At 41.3% G+C, this 21,770-nt stretch overlaps 1 protein-coding gene across 1 annotated transcript in view; it reads left to right on the top strand.

Moving 5' to 3' along the window:
- fgfrl1a (fibroblast growth factor receptor like 1a) overlaps window positions 1-11,618 on the top strand; it is a 105,572-nt gene extending 93,954 nt beyond the window's left edge. The window contains exons 5-8 of the mRNA XM_015950231.3: window positions 4,940-5,233; window positions 7,251-7,423; window positions 7,503-7,683; window positions 7,877-11,618. Coding sequence (XP_015805717.1) covers window positions 4,940-5,233; window positions 7,251-7,423; window positions 7,503-7,683; window positions 7,877-8,301 — 1,073 coding nt within the window. The 3' untranslated portion in view covers window positions 8,302-11,618. The remainder of the gene's footprint in view (window positions 1-4,939; window positions 5,234-7,250; window positions 7,424-7,502; window positions 7,684-7,876) is intronic.
- The last annotated feature ends 10,152 nt before the right edge of the window (window positions 11,619-21,770 follow it).

The following is a 21,770-nucleotide window of genomic DNA, read 5'->3' as shown; positions in this document are numbered from 1 at the left end:
GGAAGTACTGCCGCCTACAGGTCTGGCATGTCCTTAACAACGTATTTATCCGGGTACGTGTGGACAAAGTTTTTTTTTAAACGAGGTGGTGTGGATGCAAGTTTTTGGAGGGGCAGATATTCGTTTTTTTTTTTAAACCGGCTACGTTTGGACTACGCCTAAATCTACAGAGAAACTACAGATAAGTGAACTCCTAAAACCTGAAAACAAGACAACCATAAGAAAAACAGGGATGGGATTTCTACATCTGAAAACACTACGGGGAAACCTGGAGTGGGTTGGGGAACACAATGGGACACAAAGAGGAGAACCTGGAGTGAGAACAGGAGGAGGCTGGGGACAGAGGGACACAGAACATGACAAACACAATTGGTCTGGCCTGTTTTAGGCTGGAGGTCGGACAGTTTGGAGTGGTAGAAGATGGATTCTCCTGAGTATGGAAAACTCCAAATCTTGCGAGAGAATTCATCTTGCAGCGCAAGGTTAAAAAAATGTCATCAGCAAAAATTCAACAACTCATGGGGCCTCCTAGTGACCCAGGCCAAAGTACTCATCACTTGATTGAGTCGTGACTTTTAAGCCAATCAAATTATGCTTCTGTGATCATGCGACACTTGCATGTTTCTCAGTGAGCGTGGTCTTTAATTTCTTCCCAATTAATCCTGCTAGTTCTGAGACTAGAACTGATTAGATCTCAAAGTTTTTTATTATATTTTTTGATAAGTTTTCTCTACATTAGGGTTTGTATTTTAAATTTACTAAACAATCATACAAAAGTAATCAGATATACTAGATCACCAACTATGTATCTAAAGTCCACTCTAAATTTGACAATGCTGTTTTCGATAACACACACTCTCCCTCTCTGGCACACTGTCTGATCAAAGGCATCAGTCAGAGGGTCAGCAGTATTTTTACACTGAGAAGTGTGGTGTTGAAGTGCTCCGAGACCCAGAACAAGCTGCCATTTTGCACTCTCTGGCTCTCACCTCCTCTTTCCCTTCTCTCTAACACTGCTCTTTCAGATACCCCTTGTGTGTTTTTTTCCTCCTTCCTTATGTTACTTCTTTTTTTTTTTTTTACCTTTTATTGTTTGATTCAATCTCCTCCATCCTTGCTCTGGGTTTTCTGCCATCACGTCAGTTTTTATTCGTATTTTTAGCAATCTGTCAACTTAGCATTTGCTCTAACCTCGATATGAACTTTTCTCTTTCCATTTCCATCTGTTTTTCTACATTTTACTCAGCTGAAAGTATATTAATCAGTTACACACTAACACTTTGCAACATCATTTGATTTTCTTCTTGTCTTTAGCCAGTCATCATATTTATTCTCTCTTTCAGTTAAAGCCAGATCAGCCAGATTTGTGCACTAAACTTTGACTCTGACTGGTCACAGTTCAGCTGTAGTCCAGTAGCTTTTCTCAGACTCAGAAGGCACAAAGGCGAGACTTAAAAGCCTTTCCGATATGTTTGTTTTGTCCTTCTGCCCAGCTTTGGGGTTGTTGTCTGAGAGCTTTCCTCCACTGAGTAATGCAGCCATAGTAAAATCTCCCAACTTGAGCACGCAAAGCCGTCACATAACTCTTTCCCCAATTTGTTTACCCAAAGCTAGAATAATAACTGTGTCTAAAGAAAGAGATGCAACTGCAGTAGTTTCAGGGTGATTTATCTCCCTGGCTGATGGCTATCTCCTGTGGCTGGAACAGGGGGGCCATAAAATCAAGCGCTCCTGTGAATGATTTCCTCTCCTCCCACCCTACTGGATAGGGTTTTCCTCTTTGATCCGTTTTCACTGATTGTTGTGTTTCTTTCACCGAGGATATCTGCGTTTAAAAAGATTCATGGGTTTGGATAAGACTGGGCTGGTGTCCATCCGTTTTATTTATTAGTAAGAAAAAATATGCTACTTCAAAGGCCTAGATGGAGTTAAGTTGCACAACTGGTCCAGGGATGTGGAAGTTTGACTGGGTTTGTAGCATTAATTTGGCATCTGATGCTTGGTAGGAAAGCATCTGTGATGTTTGCAGTGAGCCGAGTCAGTGTCTGGATTTCTAGGTTTATGTGCTTTCTAATTTTGACACGAGGATTTCACGGGTTCTTGACTTTGTATGTGACGAATTAAGGAGTTTAAAACAAACCCAAGGAGGTGATGAATAAGTCAAACATAAATAAAGGAATCAAATGCATTGTTTTGTGGTTCTGCAACTTTTACAAGTTTGATTTTATATCACAGAATTCCTGCAGCAGAGTGTGAAACTTTTTACAGCTCAGCTTTAAACTACCCTGGGGCCTCATTTATCAAGCTTGCTTACGAACAAAACGGGGTCGGAAAACTGCGTAAGCAACGTTCCACACAAACTTTGGGATTTATGAAAGAAAACTTAGCAGAAAAATGTGTGCAACTTTAAGTTGACTAAGGGCCTTGCTTATGCACATTTTGGACATGGAGAGCACCTGCAGTGCTGCTGCTGAGAAGGATAAAATTATGAAATCCTGCAGCATTATCACTTGTACTACTTCGTTTTCACACAGAACAAGACCCCCCACACGCACACACGCACGTACACACACCATGACACACACATGTGCGCACACTCACTCTCGCGCGCACACTCACACACAGCCTGAAGCGCAGAATACGGAATGCAGAATATCAGCAGGGGGACAGATTGAGACAGAATGTCATGTGTCTGTAACAGTGTGTGTGTGTCCTGTCACTGTGATCCGATCGATCATGCGCCCTGGCTACTTGGACAAGGGAGATTTCTGTTTGGCTGACTGGTTAGTGTGAGTGACGTTCGCCCGGGAGTCTGGGGTTTGAATCCTGATTGGACCATTTTTTTATACCCGCCACAGATCTCTGAAGAAGTCACAACATTGACAGCTTCAGCAACGCTGTGCCACTATGTGGATTTTCTCTTATTTGTTTTGCAAAAGCACTTCCTTTCATTTCTCCACCTCACCCACAAGTACCTCAATTTCTGCTTGTGAAATTGTGCTTCCTTGATCTGCCTTGATCTACGGTCGCCATGTCATTAGCGGAGCGCTGCGACAGCCGGCTTATGCATATGCATGAGATCCACAAGGCACTTTGCATTGACTATTTATGGCAGTAAGTGGGTGTGATGAGGGCGGGATGGGACTAAAATGCAGCTGAGAAACATTCTCGTAACCCCAAAATTCCACTACCTCCGCTCCGCTGCGCTCTGGCACGAACTCCGCAGCAAAAACGGTCCCGTTGTAGTCAATCAGAGCTGTTCTACTACTGAGGCCGTGCGCCGCCCGCCGTTCCGCCATCCGGCAAAAATAGGATCGATTCTATTTTTGCTGGACGCCGGAGCACCTCCGCAGTCAATGGACAGGAATCAAAACCACCCAACAGGAAAGGGAGCAAGCACAGCTTCAGTTATTTCACAATAAATCGATAAACAAAAAGCGTTTTTTGTTTCATATGCACAGGTTTAACAACTGTTAACAACTATCAATGGCAGCTGAACTTTAAATGCACAAAAGTAAGCCATAAACACAGTTTCCACTATCAAAGTAGTCACCCTTTGTTGATCCAAACATTGCTGATCTCTCAACACAAATGATGGCAGATTAAACAGTTCATTTCAATGCTTCTCCCACACAACGGGTGTTTGGATCTAACTTCCGCGTTTATTGCTCGGACTGTATCGCAAGATCTCGAAAATCCCGCGTATGCCTGTTTGCGCACCTCAGGTCTCCGCACCGGAGCAGAGCCGTTGTAGAGCGGGTACCAGTAAAAATTGAGTTCGGAAGCGAGCGGCAGCGGGGGCGGGGCGGAGCGGAGGTAATGGAATTTTGGGGTTAGTCTCCGATTTATGAAGTGGAGATTGCGTGCAGCTGTGCGTACTCCATGTTTGATAGATCACAACCTGCTTGGCATAAGTACTTTTTTTTTGTTGCTGAGCTTAAGTACGGTTTTAGTAAGGATTCTACGCAATGTTTGATAAATGAGACTCCTGGTCTTTTTTAAATCTTGATTTTTTTGTTTACATATTTTGCAGGAAGGTGTGTCAGTTCACTGACACAGAAGCATTTTCACCACAGCCATAAATGAATGGGCTTGTGTGTTGATGCCGATTAATATGAACTTCAAAGAAACTGATCTCACATCGTGAAAATAGACACACTAGTGGAGACTGCTTTTGGAGCGGAAAATGAATTTACAATCACAGCTGTTGGCACAGATGTCAGCAGGCGAAAAACAAGGTTTCAAACAACTAGACATCAGATTTTGAGCTGGAGATCAAGACGGTGCCTTTATTGGAACTTTAAATTCACTCCTACGTTTTAAAGGAATAATATAGTTGTAACTCAGAAGTCTTGAAATTTTATAGCGGTAATTTTCCATGTCATATTCTAGTCAGATAACTTCTTTACTTCTAATAAAAATGTCACGTTGGTATTTCAGTCATTTCTACCCCTGAATAAAAGAAAGGAATCTCTATAAATAAAAAGTCTGCTCTGTAAAACATTTACTTTACTACACTACAAAAACTGATTTCTGAGAAAGCAAAAAAAGCTAAATAATGTCATTTTACATTTATTGGCTAGTTTTAAGAATTCTAGCCAAGCAACCTTTGCTTACCCCATTGGCAGATTTTATACTCAAAACAAGAACATTTGGATGACATTTAAGAATATCTACATTGTTTTTAATAATGTATTTTTTAGAGAAGAATTATTTTTATTTTTAGACAAAAAATTTGGCTTTTTAATTATCTTAGAAATGAGCTTTTGCAGTGTACTTATGTCTGTTCCTTTTATCCCTCTTCTTTTTCCTACGTGCTGCTGACTGAGCGAGAGGGCCTTGTCTCTTTTCGTTTATATTCTTGGATTCTTTATCCTGTTTAAATCCAGACTGGGCTACATTTCTCTTTGCTTACTTTTTGAATTTCATCTGCTTGCAGTCCGTCCACGTTTCACAGAGCCTGCAAAGATGAGGAAACGGGTCATTGCTCGCCCCGTCGGCAGCTCTGTGCGTCTGAAGTGCACAGCAAGCGGCAACCCTCGTCCGGACATCGTCTGGCTGAAGGATAACAAACCGCTGGACGATGAGGAAGGTGTAGCAGGAGAAGAAGGGAAGAAGAAGAGGTGGACTCTGAGTCTGAAGAACCTAATGCCAGAGAACAGTGGGAAGTACACCTGCCACGTTTCCAACAAGGCAGGAGAGATCAACGCCACGTACAAAGTGGAAGTGATACGTGAGTCACAAATCAGCTGTGTTGAAAATTATAAGGTGGACATTAAGCAGAGATATTAGTTAGAAATCAAGCAAATGTAACTTGGCAGGTAAATTAACCAGCAAAACTAAAATCACAACTAAAGACTCGCATACCAGGACACATTTAAGATCATCATTCAGTCCTGAAAATTACAGCGTCAGATGATCAATATTAGAATCAATTTAATCCAAAGTCTGGCTAATGAAGAGATTTAAACCACATTCTTATCGCTTCCACGGGGCCCCTGAGATAGGAATTAAGTTTGTTTCCCTTCTGACACGAAAAAGTGATTTTATGGAGCATCAAAGGCAATATGATTACAAATACCATAATTAAATTTACATGTACTTATGTGAATTGTTAGGTGTCTGTATCCAGCGAGGCCTCAGTAAGAAAGAGTTTTAACAGACTTTTAAAAACCTTTCTTTTGTGAATTTTTTATGACTTCTAGGGTTGACTGTAAAATGTATCTGAGTGAGTGTGTGAGTGTGGAATGTTCAGCTGGATTATTGTTCATAGTTAAACATGTGACGAGCTGTGGTTGTTGACGTCAGAAGGCCACAAAAGCTGTGAAACTGGGCAATTTAACGTTCGGTCATTTGTTGGACAACTGGGGTTAAACTGTGTGTGTGTGTGTGTGTGTGTGTGTGTGTGTGTGTGTGTGTGTGTGTGCGTGCGTGCGTGCGTGCGTGTGTGTGTGTGTGCGCGCGCATATGGGCGGGTGTAACTAAATCTAACAGCTCTGTTGAGAGGATCAAACCAGCACTCTTGGCACTTGTAACATCTGCTCTACATTAGACTACAGCTGCAGCTTTTCCTAAAAGACAGTTACACACTCACGCTCGTGTGCACATCTACACACCAATAAAAAGGAAGTAAATCAAATGTCTGCTAGCTAATGTCAGGATTCAATTGGCTGTCAGTCATGTGTAGGGGAAATAGGAACATTTAGGTCAGAAGGTTGATGATGCTGTTAAAAACTCATAAGAAGAGAAGTTTTCAACTGTTTAATTCAAACAAAATTTTCTGATAATTTAGATAAAAAAAATGTTATTCAAATTTGGCTCATTAATTGAAAATTTTGCACTTAAATGTGCAATAGTTGACAATTTTACAGTGAGATCTGCAATAAATAAGAATTTTACAGTGAGATCATCACTAAGCGGTCTAATGTATATTATGTCGGAGGGAAAGGTACAGTGAAGCAGATATTTTCTTTTAAAGGCTGTAGAGGGACATGCTCATTGTTTACTATCTGTCCCACCTTCATACTTTTTGGTTGCAGAGCCAAACGTAATCCCACAAGGTAGCCATTTTGTCTTTTAGTGTCTTCTCCCTCCTACTGGTTGAAAGCAGGATTACAACTGTCATAAACAATCCTGCCACAGCCTGCTGTAGTTAATGCTAACAACAAGCTAACACTAGCAGGAGCCAACTGACACTAAACAAACCACAATGGACAAAAATACACACTGTTGGACAAATGTAATATTACTTAAAAGTCCAGTAGCAACAAAGCCAGGTCACCATCAGTTCATGATTCTGTAGCCTCCTTCCACAATGCCAACCAAAAAATAAATTCCTATTCTTTTGGCAAACTGAAAAAGCTAATTAAATGAGCTGCCTAGAAGTTATTTATAATCTAAGATGCAACAGCATCCTTTTTGTTATACTCTAATATCATCTAAAGAAGGCTTGAGGCTAACGATGAGCTAACAACGCTAACGGTGAATTAGAACTAAAAAGTTGGCTTTAAAAATATCTCAAGCTTCTTTTTAACTACCAACAACTTGAAATGTGTTCATCTACTTAGCAACTGAGTGTGGACTTGTTTGTTTTGATACACAGACTCTAGTCCCACATTTGACCACAAGGTTACATTCTTACTTAATGTTCCTTTACAGTATTTTTTGTATGTTACTGAACATTATAACATTTTAAGAGCATAAAACCTAACCCTCTGGCAAATTTGTATATTCCATATCTGTTTGCTCAGAGCGTACCAACTCTAAACCCATCCTAACTGGCACTCATCCAGTCAACACCACAGTGGACTATGGAGCATCCACGTCCTTTCAGTGTAAAGTCCGTAGCGACGTCAAACCGGTCATCCAATGGCTGAAAAGAGTTGAACCTGGTGAAGAGAACAAATTCAACTCCACCATAGAGGTACACAGATACATATCCAGAATCTTCAAAGATTAAAGACATTTGGACAAGTTTGTAACATCGTGTGTTCACTTCAAAGGTTGGAGACCATCACTTTGTTGTGCTGCCTACTGGAGATGTTTGGTCACGACCAGATGGTTCCTACCTCAACAAGCTGCTCATAACCAGAGCCAAGGAGGAAGATGCCGGCATGTATATCTGCTTGGGAGCCAACACTATGGGTTACAGCTTCCGGAGTGCCTACCTCACTGTGCTACCAGGTCAGAACTAGATGATTAACAGTTATTTTGGAATCAGATTTAGGCAAAGATCCTCAGATATGTTCATATCTGCTTTGTTGTTTTTTTTTTTGTTTGTTTGTTTGTTTGTTTGTTTGTTTTTGTTGTTGCTTACATTAAAATTAGTACCTATACGTGTTTTACTTTAATTCCTTTATTTTTTGCTGTGCTGCAGATCAGAAGGTTCAGTCCAACCCTGTTCCTGCTGCAACATCTCAAAGCCTCCCCTGGCCCGTCATTATCGGAATACCAGCAGGTGTTGCCTTCATCCTAGGCACCGCCCTCCTTTGGTTCTACCAATCAAAACGCACCTGCTCCTCCTCCTCTTCTTCAACCTCAGCTGTCCCTGCCACTCAGCGTCTACCTGCAGCAGCTCGCGACCGAGCCTGCCCATCGCTCCCTCCTCAAACAGCCAACGGAGATAAAGAATGCCTCTCGTACGAGGAATATGTCGCTCATCAGCAGCTGCTCCTGACTCAGGGAGGGGCCGGATTGGCTCCCAAGGTCTACCCAAAGATCTACACAGATATTCACACGCACACGCATTCACACGTGGACGGAAAAGTGCACCAGCATCAACACATTCACTACCAGTGTTAGCAGCAGGGAAAGCGAGCTTCAGTGTTTCACATTCATCTTTTTATGGACATCTTCTGATGCATGCAGAACCAATCGCATAAAGAGCAAGAAAACTGCAGAACCATGCAGATTCATGAACACAAACTTTGGATCATGCATCTCTGCTGCAGCCGCTTGTTTAATAATGGATTCACTCAAGCAATGAAGAATGTGAAGAGAGAAGGTCTTGATTTTCAGCCAATTCAATGAGATCCATGAAAAAGTGATCATCAAATATGTTTTGTTCTAAGATATTTTATGTATGTATCTCTACTATTCTTATACAACTAAAACCTCCGTAGTGGACCTAAAAATACTCATCGCTTATATTATCAGGCCTGCTCTCTAGGTCTATGTTTAAAGAGAAGTAAAACTCGTCTTTATGTGAAAGACAGTTAGTCTCATTCTCAGTTTGAAACTGCAAGTCAAAATTTTCATATGATTTATTAAAATATTTAATTACAAAGCGGAGCCATCATAAATTTGTTTCTGGCATCTTTAGAGGCTAAATAATAAAAATATTTCAGCTTTTGGTTTTTATAAAACACTCAAAAGTGTTGGAAGTTTTTTTTTTTTTAAACAAAGACTTGGCTCATAATTGGTTAATTTCTGAGTGTATTTCAGGCTTAGGTTCGACTGAGCCAAAGCAAACTCTTCTGTTTCTACAAAGTTGGCAGGAAATTTGGCTGCTGGTGTTTGCTTCTGTTGGGCTGACAGCCACTCTCCTCAGAGTCCAGCTGCCGTCTTGGTGCTGTGTGGAAAACGCTGATGTCAAGATGTTGAATATACTCAAATAGATAAATTTTAACTGATAAAAGTAGTATGTTTTTACATTTGTTCCTGTCCTTTTTTTTTTTTTTTACCAATAACAGACCCAAGAAACTTATTTTCCTAAATAAAGATGGCAGCATTTTCTGTTAAGTTTTTCTTGTTTCTAACTGTGCTTGCCTCAGTTCAGCATGATGGACATCAGGGAGTCTTAAAGTCGTTCTTTCCAGATTTCCTGGGTCATTGGAGGATCATCAGATACGTCTCTGATTTTTGTAGTCTGTCGTGAGATTTAGAGAGCTTAAAACTAAGAAAGCTCATCTGAAACTCTTCCATTATGATGTAATGTTTCCTAGAAAAAGCTCTGAATCTGCTCTCTTCTTCAGGTTTGTTCCAAAACAAAAGCTGTCATCTGTAACGTTTAAATATTTTATTGAATCAAGAAATTTTGATTTTTCCAAAAACAAACATAAATAAAGCAGTTTAAAGTTTAACATTTTCAGTCACATTCTTCAAAAAATTAATTATTATTGCAGTTCCCACTGCTTACACCACCGAGCTCATTAAAATTCTGAAAAAGTTGCTTCATCTTAAATATTTACATAATATTTAGGTTGCAATCATTAATAGTTTGAGGATTTTTGTCCTGCAGGTTTTAACACTCGCCGGCACAGTTTATTCTGCATAACTGTTCTCATCAGATTGACATTTATTCATCTGTTTTTGAAATTCACCAAAACTAGGGTCAGATTTTTTTTTTTATTTCCTTGCTAATAATGATGATGCAGTGAAGTTTCTAGCAGGTGTTAAATGAGTAGATACCAACGATGAAAACTGAATCTGATAGCACCCATCAACCCTTCCAAGCTAATTTCATCTGCCTTTGATGTTTTCTCTGGCGTCCATCTTCATGTTTCCGTGTTTTCGTGAATCTGACCACTACTTTAAAAAAATGTGTAAAATGATATGCTAAGATAAGATTTCAGCTGTTTTCCACTTAAGTGCTCACTGACTGACCCCCCCAGAACAAACCCGATACAGCAGATCAAACCTTTGGTTAAGTGTGTTTTTTTAATAATTGCGTGACAGAAAACTGTGGGCTAAAACCACCAGGTAATTGTACTACATGTATTTTATTTTTGCACAAATCTTAAAAGGACAATGTAAACTATATATTTTTATAGAAAAAAAATCATACAATATTCTCTGTTTTCTCATGTTTTTCCCTGATATGTTTTATTTTGCATGAACACACTGCAGTGCAGCTGCAGACTACAGCTTTACCTCCATTTCAATCTTAAAGAGAACGTGTTTCTACCTGCAAATGTTAATCACAAGTTGTTGGATACCCAGCATGCATCCAACCTTCTTTATTCATCATGTGTGTTGATTTCTACAAATACGTTCAAAGATGTCAGACAAAATGCATTATTGCTTAAAGCCTTGCTGCACTCCTTGGCCCATATGAAGTGCATGATTTTATTTGCGGACAGCAAATAAAACTACGACCCACCTCCTGTATGAATGCTTGAGATGTAACGCCTCTGTAATAACTGTGACTGAAGAAAGCATTCAAAACATAACGCCTCTTCATGTCTGACATGACAATTCTGTTTTCATTTCTATTATAAAGAATTTTTATTCCTCTCTTGATGGATTAATAATACATTATTATCCACCTGATATCGTATTTTTCAGTAAAATAGCCTTCCTGTTGTGTTAAACCCTTTAATGCATCAAAGCTAACGGACTGCCTCTAGTCAAACTGCGTAAATGTGCACTTACCACTAGTATGTACCTGGTTGAATTAGTGCTATAGAATCATTTCGATAGATTAAAAGAGCAAGTCACCCCCAAATCAACTTTTTATTTGCTCATAAACTATATAAATGAGTGTCTAATCGAGCTGTAGACATGCGCCGTCTTCAGGTAAAAACTGCACTGCATTTTAACTTAAATCTGCCTTCGCCATTGGCTAAAAAGTACCCTATGATGTCAGCTGGTACCATATGATGTCACAATGCCGTTGTGAGACTGTGTACATGTATTTGTTAGCGGCTCCACCCTATCAGTCTGCCAGGCAACAGCACTTGTTGCATTTTTCAAACAGGAAGTGGGAGTGGAGTAAGACTCTGGTAGGGGGTGACTTGCTCTTTAAAAAGCGCATTAGACCACGTACAAAGCTCTAGCATCATAGTGGCACTCAAAAACTTGTAAATGCTAAATTGTGCTCAAATTTGGAAAAAAAGCGTGTTTTTAATTTATTTTCTTTTTGACATGTTTATTTGTTTCCATATAATTGGGCATTATATTGCATGGATGGATTTTGTGTTATAGTCATAATGTAAGCTATGTGGCATAAACTTTTCATGTCATTGTAAGATACTGTATATGTGCTGACAAAATATACAAATTTTATCATTTATCTTCGTTTTGACAATCTTGCACAGTCTGTCGTTTAGATTAAAAATACTTTCCCTAAATGACGTAATCCTGTTGTTTTATTTGTGCCATTAAAATGTGATATCTGATTGATGCTGCCTTTCTTTGACATCAGCTTGTGTTTGCTGCAGTAACTCACTGCAATACCCTAAAGCACTATCAGCCTCCCTTTTAAGTGATTGTCCTCCCTGAATAGTTGAAGACCCTCACTTGTGAGTGTTGCAGCAGCGTTTCATCTGTCAGCGTGTCTTTCCGGAGAGATGACAGATGGACAAGCGTTGCGTGCATGTGGAGGGTATGAATGCACAATGTCTCTCTCCTCTGACTCATTTAGGAGGAAGATGATGAAAGGAAACACTGCTGAAAGGATGAGGCAGTGCAAAGGGCTGGAGGTGGTAACCGTGGAGAGCAAGAGAGCTACCCTAAACTGTAAACTCTTCAGACTCTGGAATACTGCTGTTTGCTGATTTTAGTTGATTGTAAAATGTTACTAACAATATACAAAGCCAATAAAATACCTATCCAAAAATATTCTGAGAATGTTTGAAAAAAGAGCTAATGGTTATAATCTGAAAGGAATAAATTCTAAAAAAAAAATGCATGTACTAGTGTACAGAAGAAAAGTAGAATATGGTGCAAAGTCATTTTATTTCAATAATCCATCTTAGACTGAGAGACCATCTAAAAGCTCAGGAAGCCTTTGCAGGTGATCTGGATTCATTAGCTGAGTGTGACACTTTGAGTCTAGAATGTTGAACAATATTCTAAATGCCTGTCTGAGATTTAGAATGTGGGGTTTTCATCAGCTGTAAGTCATAATCATCACAATTACAACAAAAGCTTGAAACATCCGGCTTCGCAGAATGAGTTTATCTCATTTATTAGTTTCAGCTTTTAAGTTAAAATGATTTTCTTTACACTTGAAATTATAGCTAACAAATCTTTGGCTTTTTAAAATGGCCAACAGACTCTAAGATGCATTTTCCTTTAATGAAGCACCGTCTTACAACTATGTGGGTCATTTTGTGGCCAATCAGGAAAGTCTGCCCCACATCTGGCTGATTTAGTTAATGTAGAACACCTGAGGACCTGGAGTATCTGTCTATTTAATTCCTGCAGTCTAACCTCTCCCCTAAGGAATGCTGCAACATGTGTGTTCGGTTTGCAGCTCCTTGTTTAAACCTTTTTTTTTTTTTTTTTGGGTTAGTTTGAGGTTCTTTTACTTGAATAAGTTATATTTTAATAACTTTTACACGGTGTGTGCCTGCTTGTGTTATGGCTCATTGAGTCGAGTTGTAATTTTTCAGTGCTTGTCTGGGATTTGCACCCGGGACCTCTCATTCATTTTGTGGAATGGGAAAACACGTATCAGCAGATGCTTTCATCCAAAATAATAAGAAAGAAAATATAAATATTTTTACCAGTGTGGATGAAGCTCATTAACAAACCAGTCATCCTTTGGTTACATTATAGACCCTCCATAAAGTAATGTTCATAAAGTCCAAAAAAAGACACTTTGCAACGCTTTCAGAAAGTCTGCAGAACTACAAATCAAGGCTTCTTTTTGTGAACATTGTGATTCTGCTTGACTTGAAGAATTGAAGACAAGAAGATTGAGAGAAGAGTCAAAAGAGGAGTGATAAGGAGAAACAGGGAGGAGGAAGATGACAGAGCTGAGCTGCTGACAGATGATCTGAGCTCACTGCTGCCGTGGCCTGGAGATGAGAAAGAACACATCAGTGAAAATGTGGAAAGTGTCAAATGAAGGAGAGAGGGAAGTGGGCTAAAAGAGAAGAATGAAAGAAGAGTTTTAGTTCAGTTTTGGTTCATGATTTTTTTTCTTTTCTTTTAACTTCTCAATGAGGGCCTAGAGTTTAACTTATGTTGAATTTAAGATGTTTTCAGAGCATTTTATGTAAAGTTCATTTGATAAAATCTCTGAGTTGTTCAGGATTTCTGTAGTGTGCGTTTTTGTATTCTTAAAAAATTACAAAGGTTAAAACTTTTTTCTGTGAGGTCAAGCTAAGAATTTAATAAAGAGTTAAAGTAACAACAAAAAAAACGAGGCAAAGAATTCAGCTACAGCAAAGAGCAGAGATAAACTTGTGAAAACACACAAGCTATCAAATGTCAAAGTTAATATCTAAATAATTTCAAACAATAGCATTGCGAGCTCTGTGGTAATTTATCTATAGTTTTTAGTAAGACTGCAATCTGTGTTTAGTTAGAATTTGGCTCATTAGACAGTTTAACAGAAAAATACTCTCAAGAACACCAACCTTGGTATTTCCATCATGGATCGAGACAGCTCAATGGGAAAAAAAAGCCAACATTTAATAACAGAAAAATAAATATGAATATTTTAACGGCATATCTGTGTTTCCTGCTATAGTTTATGTGGTATTAAAAAGCCTGTTATACTGTATAATTCACTGTTCTCTTTTAATTTAATTGTAAGAACAAAACTGAATTAAAACAAAACCTTTATAAAAAGCAAGGTGTGGATAACAGGAAAATAAAAAGCTGACAGCACAATATTATTTACGCTTTTATTGTGAAAACTAACAAATAATCATTTAGCCTTTCAGGTTGTCTTTAGATACTTTTCTCAAAATAACTCTCTTCTTGTAATTCTCCAGAACATCAAGTAGGTGTTTCTTTTTCCCTCAAGTAAAATATTTTGAGATGTTTCTTGAGCAGTGAGAATTAATCCATGAGTAAGTCATCACCACTGTAAGTGAATACTTTTCATCCTCCAGCCATCACAATGGCCACTGTTGGGCCACATGATTGGACCTTTGGCCCTTAACTCGTGCTTTATGGCCAGACGGGAGGTGTGGATGGTGGGAAGTAGGATGGGGGTGGTGTTCTGCCATGCAGTTGGCTGGTTAAAAGGGTGTGAACCCATGGAGAAGATTCCTGGGCGCTTGAGTCAACAGCAGCTGTGGCCAAAGGCCCAACGAGCTTTTTACTATCATCTGGCTTTTCACTGTGAAAAAAAGCACGCAGGTGAAAGGAATCAGTGACCATGAAGGACTCAAACACACACACCTGAGAAAAGCACATATGAAACAGCTCATCGAAACCTAAAGATGCCGATGCACACTCACCTGGACAAGTGGTGGTGTGATGAAGTGCATATGCAGCATTATGCGCAGATACAAATAAAAAAGCACAAATGGATGCCCTGGACACACACACACCCAGATGAGAACAACGCAGACACCTGGCTGGCATTGAAACGCAGCTCTGTTTGCATACCTCTCCCTCTCTAATCATCCTTCACACAGCCACAAAGCCACCATTAAAACTAGGAAAACAAAAACACAAAAAAGGGGCAACAGGCGGTTTCCATCGTACCTCCACCCATCCCTCTCTTCCACCTTTCCTCCCTTTCTCCGTAGCTCTGAGCCAAATGTTTACCTTCCCCCTATGAAAAGAGAGGGATGTGGACAGACATGCTGAGAAAAGAAAGAAATCTGGCTGAGGGGAAGGAAGCCAAGGCCTTTAAAGTCTGCAACAGAGCCGTGACAGAAGCCTCCTAATCTCGGTGTTGTCTTTCGGCCCCTTTTCTCCCTTCACATCCTGCCAAGTTTGTGTCTGAGTGAGTGTAAGGGAGTAAAAGAGGGGGATAAACTAGCAGTCGCTGCATGAGCATGTGTTATGCAAGCGCTAATGTGTGCACTGGTACAAGGGAATAATAAAATGGCAAAGTGAGACGGTGTGTGAGAAAAGGTTGTGTGTATAAATAAGGTGCATGTGTGCACCTCATCTTTCTCCTTTAGACCCGATTTATGCAGCAGGTTTCAACTTAAGCTTGTTTTGTGAAAACATAAATCTGTCTACACTGTTGCATTATGGGGGACATCTCACTTATATGGACTGGGAAAAAATCTTTAAGTTGTTAATCATTAAAGTATGCAGTGGTTAGGGTACATCCTCATGGAATAAATGCAGAACAATGAATTAAATTATGCAGATCTCTGTGTTTGTGAGTGTCCATTCCACATCCTGCTGTTCTCCACAGACCTTCACATGACTACAGTGCCATCTACAGACAAGCCTTTATTAATGACATAGATGAGGGAAAAAGGACCTTGTCAATGGTTTAAAAATAAACAAACGTTTTCAGCATGTTGCTCACATGGACACAAACTAGGGATGAGTCCAACCTGAGATCATCTTCCTGTGATTAACAGACATCCCATGTTACTTCCTCATCTTTCCTCACAATGAAAAAGGAAGCCAAAAAACCCTCAATGAAAGAAACTTGACTACCTTGAAAAGAATAATGTTTCAACCTACTTACTGGATTTTTTAGGGGAGGGGGTGATTCTGTTGTGCCGTGATCAATCTGATTGTTCGAAAGTCTCATAATGGTTCTTTACAAGTATTGAGTAGGAAAGGTTTGGCTGGAATTGGTCAAACTAACTCCCACCCTGAATGTCTTCTCTGTGTTATATCTCACAGCAAAGGGTTGAATAGTGTTCAGTTCAATGGGTTTAGTCAATATGTCCATGCTTTTTGCAGATAGAGCTGTTTTCCAAGATTGTGCAGAGCTTTGAATTAATCTAATGTGCTAAGCCAGAGACCTAGTTTTGACTTATGGACACTCATAATAAACCACTTTAATATGATCTGAATCCTGTATGAAAACTTTAATTCCTGCAACTTTTATTTAAAGATGCACCCAGGTGTTAAAATGTCCAGTAGATATGTCTCATGGTTGAGTTGGAGATGTTTTTATTAATTTTGTTAGAACAACAGAAAAGGATGGAAGGGTGGGCGGACAGAGATGTATTTTAGAAAGAATTAAGGGTGTAAATCACTAGTTTTATCACATTTTATTGATATAGTGGATTGGGACTCAATGGTTGCCAATATCTCAAATTCATTCACAACAACATTTAGATTTGGTTTGATTTATGATCCACCGATCGATATGAAACAATATTATAAGTAATTGAACTCTTTCTCGTCTGGCACTCACAGAGCACAGTTGCTTCTGCTTTGCTCCCTTATCTTTTTCCCAAGGCTCTTTTTGTCCCTTCTGCCTACAGGGCGCTTCTCTGTATTTCCTCGGGAAATCACTTTTTTTTAGAAATTGATTTAATTAATTGGTCATTCAACGCGATTGATAAGATTTATTCTACGATGAGAACGGAGGAGGGGGCTCGCGCTTGCCCTCACGGGACACACGCAGCGGGATATATGCTCGATTCCTGGAAGAAGTGGAATGTCATCTGACTCTCTCAGCTGTCCATTGAGGACGTCGAAGATGTGTGGATATTTGGCCTGATGATCACTGGATTTCATCTGATTGGAGTGGGAGGATATCTGGTTTTCCAAAAAATTGGGATGCGATTGGAGGGCGACCCGCAACCATGGACGGTACTGTCCGGGCGGAGACCTCACAGACTGGGACGTTACTCGAGGTGAATCGCAAGCTGGACAATGTCTTAGCTGCGTTACCGGTGTTAGTGCGCAAAATGGATGTCATCTCGGAAAGGGTCACCGGACGGTGTGGAGATGTTTAATCACCAAATTGGCTTCACTGAAGGACTTGAATGATCAATACAGACTTTAAGGCAGAGAGGAAAATTATCTCTGCCTGACCCAAACAAACTCCTGTTATCCATTCTGACGCCATAAGCAGCCTTGGAGTTGCATGCAAAAAAAAACACGATGGAAGGAATGCAGACAAATGCTGTGAAAACCCTACCTACCCCTCCGCCTTCAGATTGTGGTCTCCGCATCGAGGTCATCAATATGGAGGCACTCACTGTGATCTGTGCTTTCCCATGACCTCCCACCCACCTGTGGATTCAGTTGGCCAAGCGCCACACAGGCTGCTCCCACTGAGGAAACCAGCCCCCCCCCCACCTACCGGGTCTCATGTTGTGAACTGTGACGTTCGTGCTTATATGTTGAGGTGTTTTTTTTGCATAGAAGAGCTACTCCCTGCCGGTGTAACTCTGTTAATGCCTTTTTCTCCCTCCCCGAACTCTCCTCATGCAATCCCCTCTTCATCTATTGAAATGAGCGCCATTCATAGGCGTCATTTTAACTGGGGACACCGGGGACATGTCCCCGGCAAAATTTGTGATTGGCAGCTGTGCCCCCCCCCCCCGACCCCCCCCCCCCCCCCCCCCTTAAAAAAAAGCCTGCTGATGAGGATTTTTGTTTTACCAGCTCAGATCTTATACCAGGGGTCGGCAACCTGTTCCCGTCAAAGAGCCATTATTACCCGTTTCCCACAGTAAAGGAAACACCGCAGCAGCTGCGGCGTTGTGGGCGGGGCCTACCCTCAGACAGCAGAGAGCTGCTCACAACAGGTGACAGCAGCCGGTACCGGTCGCTCACATGGGCGTCGCACCCGTGGGGGATTCAACACCCACACTTTTCCTTCTGTTTTGCTCACCTCCACACAAGTCTGGTTTCTTTATGTCGCACTCACTCTGTTTGCCTCATCTCCTTCTTCCCCTCCCGCTTCTGACAGCCGATGTCAGGTTTCCAGAAGAGCAGGAGAGGGAGGGACGGAAGAGCTCGACTGAATTCATAATTTTACATCTTGACATTAGCTGTACAAAGTCTGAGTTTGACAAAGTGAAGAACAACCATTTGCAGAGGTTTATAACTGGCGCCGCGCCAGGTTTTCATTTTTGGGTGGGCCACGGTGATTCTGGACGGACCTTAATAAGCAGTGATTTAGTGAAGCAGGCAGGACGCGCTAGAAATTTTTGTTTAAAAAGACGTCATAAATGTGTTCCCCCGTCATTTTTATTTATAAAATATGAAGTAAAAACTCCCAGTTTAATTTTCATTCATTTGTCATTAATATGTAGTCTACAACCGTGCGTTAAGTGGACCATCTTCCAGTAAAAGCAAAGCATCCAGCCCACCTCTCCAAATGCGTAAAATGTGCATCAGCCGCTAGTTAGGCGCGTTGCGCGCACCATCAGCTACGTCAGCCCAGACAAGAGCAGAGCAACTAGAGAAAGAATAGAGCTCCGGGAGTTGAAGTCACTTCTCCCGGCATGCAACAGTTCAAATCGAAACAGCGCCATATTGGCATGCAGAAGCCGGCAGCTGGACTACTGTATTTGTTATTGTCAGAAAACTCAATCAAACGGGAAATATGGTAGATTCCTGTTGTGCCCCAGGATGCAGAACAGACGCAGACGACATAAGGAATGAGTCATCTAGAGGATTCCCCAAGATCCGGAGCGCCGCAAACGTTGGATCATTATAATAAAACGCGCTAGCGACCGGGCGAAAATGAAGCTGTGGGATCCCGAGAGTAAAGGTTTTCACTTATGCAGCGACCACTTCATATCAGGTACTTAAACCAACGTTTCCTCAACTGTGTATGGTATTTATTTTAAATGCTTTTAATACGATTCTTAGTGGGCTTCCTAAACTTATTTTGGCGTGGCTTTTTCTGTCTTATTACTCACAGCAGCAAGTAAACATCACGTAAAACGTTGCCTCGTGAGTTCTGCGTGCTGCCGTTTCCGTGTTTTATGATGACAGCAATTAACCAGCTAAGCTGTATTTAATTTTTAAGCAATGGTTGATCATTTGTCAGATCACACATAAAAAGCACTTTGGATTGCTATTATCTGTCTCACCGAGACTACTTACGTGTAACTCTGTTATTTGTCCGTCCATCCATCCATTTTCATCCGCGTATCTGGAATCGGGTTGCGGGGGCAGTAGCGTGACTTCCCTCTCCCCAGCCGCCGGAGCCAGCTCCTCCGGGTAAATCCCAAGGGGTTCCCCGGTCAGGTCCGGTGTTGTGCCGGTAAGAAGCCCGCTCCGACAGCTTCTGGCGTCGGAGCGGGCAGTAGAGTCGAGAGTCCCTGACCTCTCCCCAGCTCCTCCGGCCGGGGGAATCCCAAGGGGTTCCCCCGGCCAGGTCCGGTGTTGTGCCGGTAAGAAGTCCGCTCCGACAGCTTCTGGCGTTTTTAAAAAGTATCGCAGGGGCACGGTAAGGGTCGGAGATGTTTAGTCTATTTAATTTCTGACTATATAAAACGATTTCTTCTGTTTTAAAGTGTGAAGTAAACTCTGAATTAAAATCCTAGCGGATCCCGTTCATGTTCATGGTTACATCCGTGTTTGTTTACCTTTTTTGCATGCCAAAATGGCGTCCACTAACTGAGAGTCACGTGGGGTCCGGAGCTCTATAGAGGATAATTGTGTCTGGATGTGGATGGAGATTACATTTTACAGCAGCCTGATCATCATTTAAATACATAAACCATCACCTGGCTTCTAGTCCACGCTATCAGCCTTATTTTAATTGGTGTGTGTGTGTGTGTGTGTGTGTGTGTGTGTGTGTGTGTGTGTGTGTGTGTGTGTGTGTTTTCCACTTCAAACACTGGTCTAACCAACCAGACCAGCATGTCCAGTAACATATTAATGTTACACTTCATGTAGGCTAGGAACATTTCACCTGCCGTGGCCCGACCGCTTCTGCTCCACATAAACTTTGTGCGTAATCAAATGTCTCTACAGGTGCTTTCTGAGCTGAAGAGGCTATTCTGCCTCAGACTGGATGTGTCATGCGTCTCCATATTAGAGACGGGAACAAGCGCTGTTCAGCCAAAGTTTCATAATTTCATAAAAAGAACATTTTTCCAAGTGAAACATCCCTCAGAGAGACCGGGTTTCAAGACCACTTCAGTGGGAGGAAATCTTATCGCATGCACCGTGGTTCTGCACTGCGCTGCGAACCCCTCAGATCTTCAGCCCACTGTCCACCGTGGGCGCTCCGAGCCGCGCTGAACACAGTGTCCAGTATAAAGCTCTGATGTTCTGATGGGAATCAAGTTACCACTGCGATGTGCGTAACGATTAAAATGTCAGCTCATCTATGCGCATCAGTGTGCGTTGGGGTAATTCTTTCAAAACAACCAACATCCTTGAGTTTATCCGTCAATATGTGGCAAGGTGGAGAAACGAGGGCCCGGGCAGGATTCGATCCCCAGACACCCAGGTGAAAGTCATACGCTCTAACCAGTCAGCCAAAGGGACATCCCCTTGGCCAAGTAGCCAGGGCGCATTATCTATCGGGACACTGTGACAGGACACTCACACTGCCACACCTGATTATGAAACTTTGGCTGAATCGTGCTTGTTCCTGTCTCCAATGTGGCGACGCATCCAGGAACCTGTCTGAGGAGAAGCCCAGAATCTGACATCCTCCAGCTCAGGAAGCGCATATGATTACGCACAAGCGTGACGCGTCAACCCGGTCTCACAGTAAGACCGGGTTGGACCTGTTCAGGTTTACGCAGACAATCTTTACATTTAGAATTGGCTTACAGGTGTAAAATTAATGCAATAAAATATAAAGCATTTTATTTAAATATCCATTCATTATTTTACAAGCACAGAGAGCCGCATCAGATGGATGGAAGAGCCGCATGCGGCTCCAGAGCCGCCGACCCCTGTGCTAGCCTACTTTATTGTCCCCAGCAATTTTTAAACCCCACTCAAGTGTATGGTTATTGTCCCCAGCAATTCTGAAAACAAACTGACGCCCTTGGCGCCGTTATGGCTGCTCTCGTTGTCTGCCTGTATCTGTCCTGTCTATATGTGTGTGTGTAATCTTGGTCAGGCTGTTCTGTGGAGTCAAGTTCCTATGCTCTGGTTCGCTGGAGCGCTGGCAATAAAATTCTCTCTGATTCTCTGAAATTTATTTTCCAGGGGAAAGAGGATTTTGTTGACTGTTTTCTCACTTCTCCCCACGCCAATGGGTTAATTATTTAACATGTTTGGTGATGTGCAGTGTAACATCCAGCAATGGCCAGTGTTTAGGTACAGTTTGACCATTCAACATCTGGTCAAAATGGAGACACGAGACTGCATGTGTTCCCTTTAATCTGTCTGCCTTCATCCCATCAGCTGAAGCTAAGTCTCTCTGCAGCTCTGAACACATGATAACGTATTGTCAACAATGATGTTCTCTCCTCAAGCCCTCAAGCTTCCCTTAACGTCCTACAGGATTCTTCATGCCTCTGAATAAGGAACACTCGCAGCTCGGATTAGTTGCTAAATCAAAAAATGATTTCTTAAATTAAATATGAACTTTTAAACTTATAACTTAAATAATCATTAAATAAGTTTATTGCTACTTATAATAATTATAATATAATGAAATGATTTCATCCCTCGAGTTGCGACACGCTTTGAACTTGCCGACTCGCGGTCACGTGTTTCATGGAGCTCTCAAT

This window comes from Nothobranchius furzeri, chromosome 1 (genome assembly GCF_043380555.1).
Source record: "Nothobranchius furzeri strain GRZ-AD chromosome 1, NfurGRZ-RIMD1, whole genome shotgun sequence".
NCBI classification, from domain to species: Eukaryota; Metazoa; Chordata; class Actinopteri; order Cyprinodontiformes; family Nothobranchiidae; genus Nothobranchius; species Nothobranchius furzeri.
This window is presented reverse-complemented; position numbering and strand designations above follow the sequence as displayed.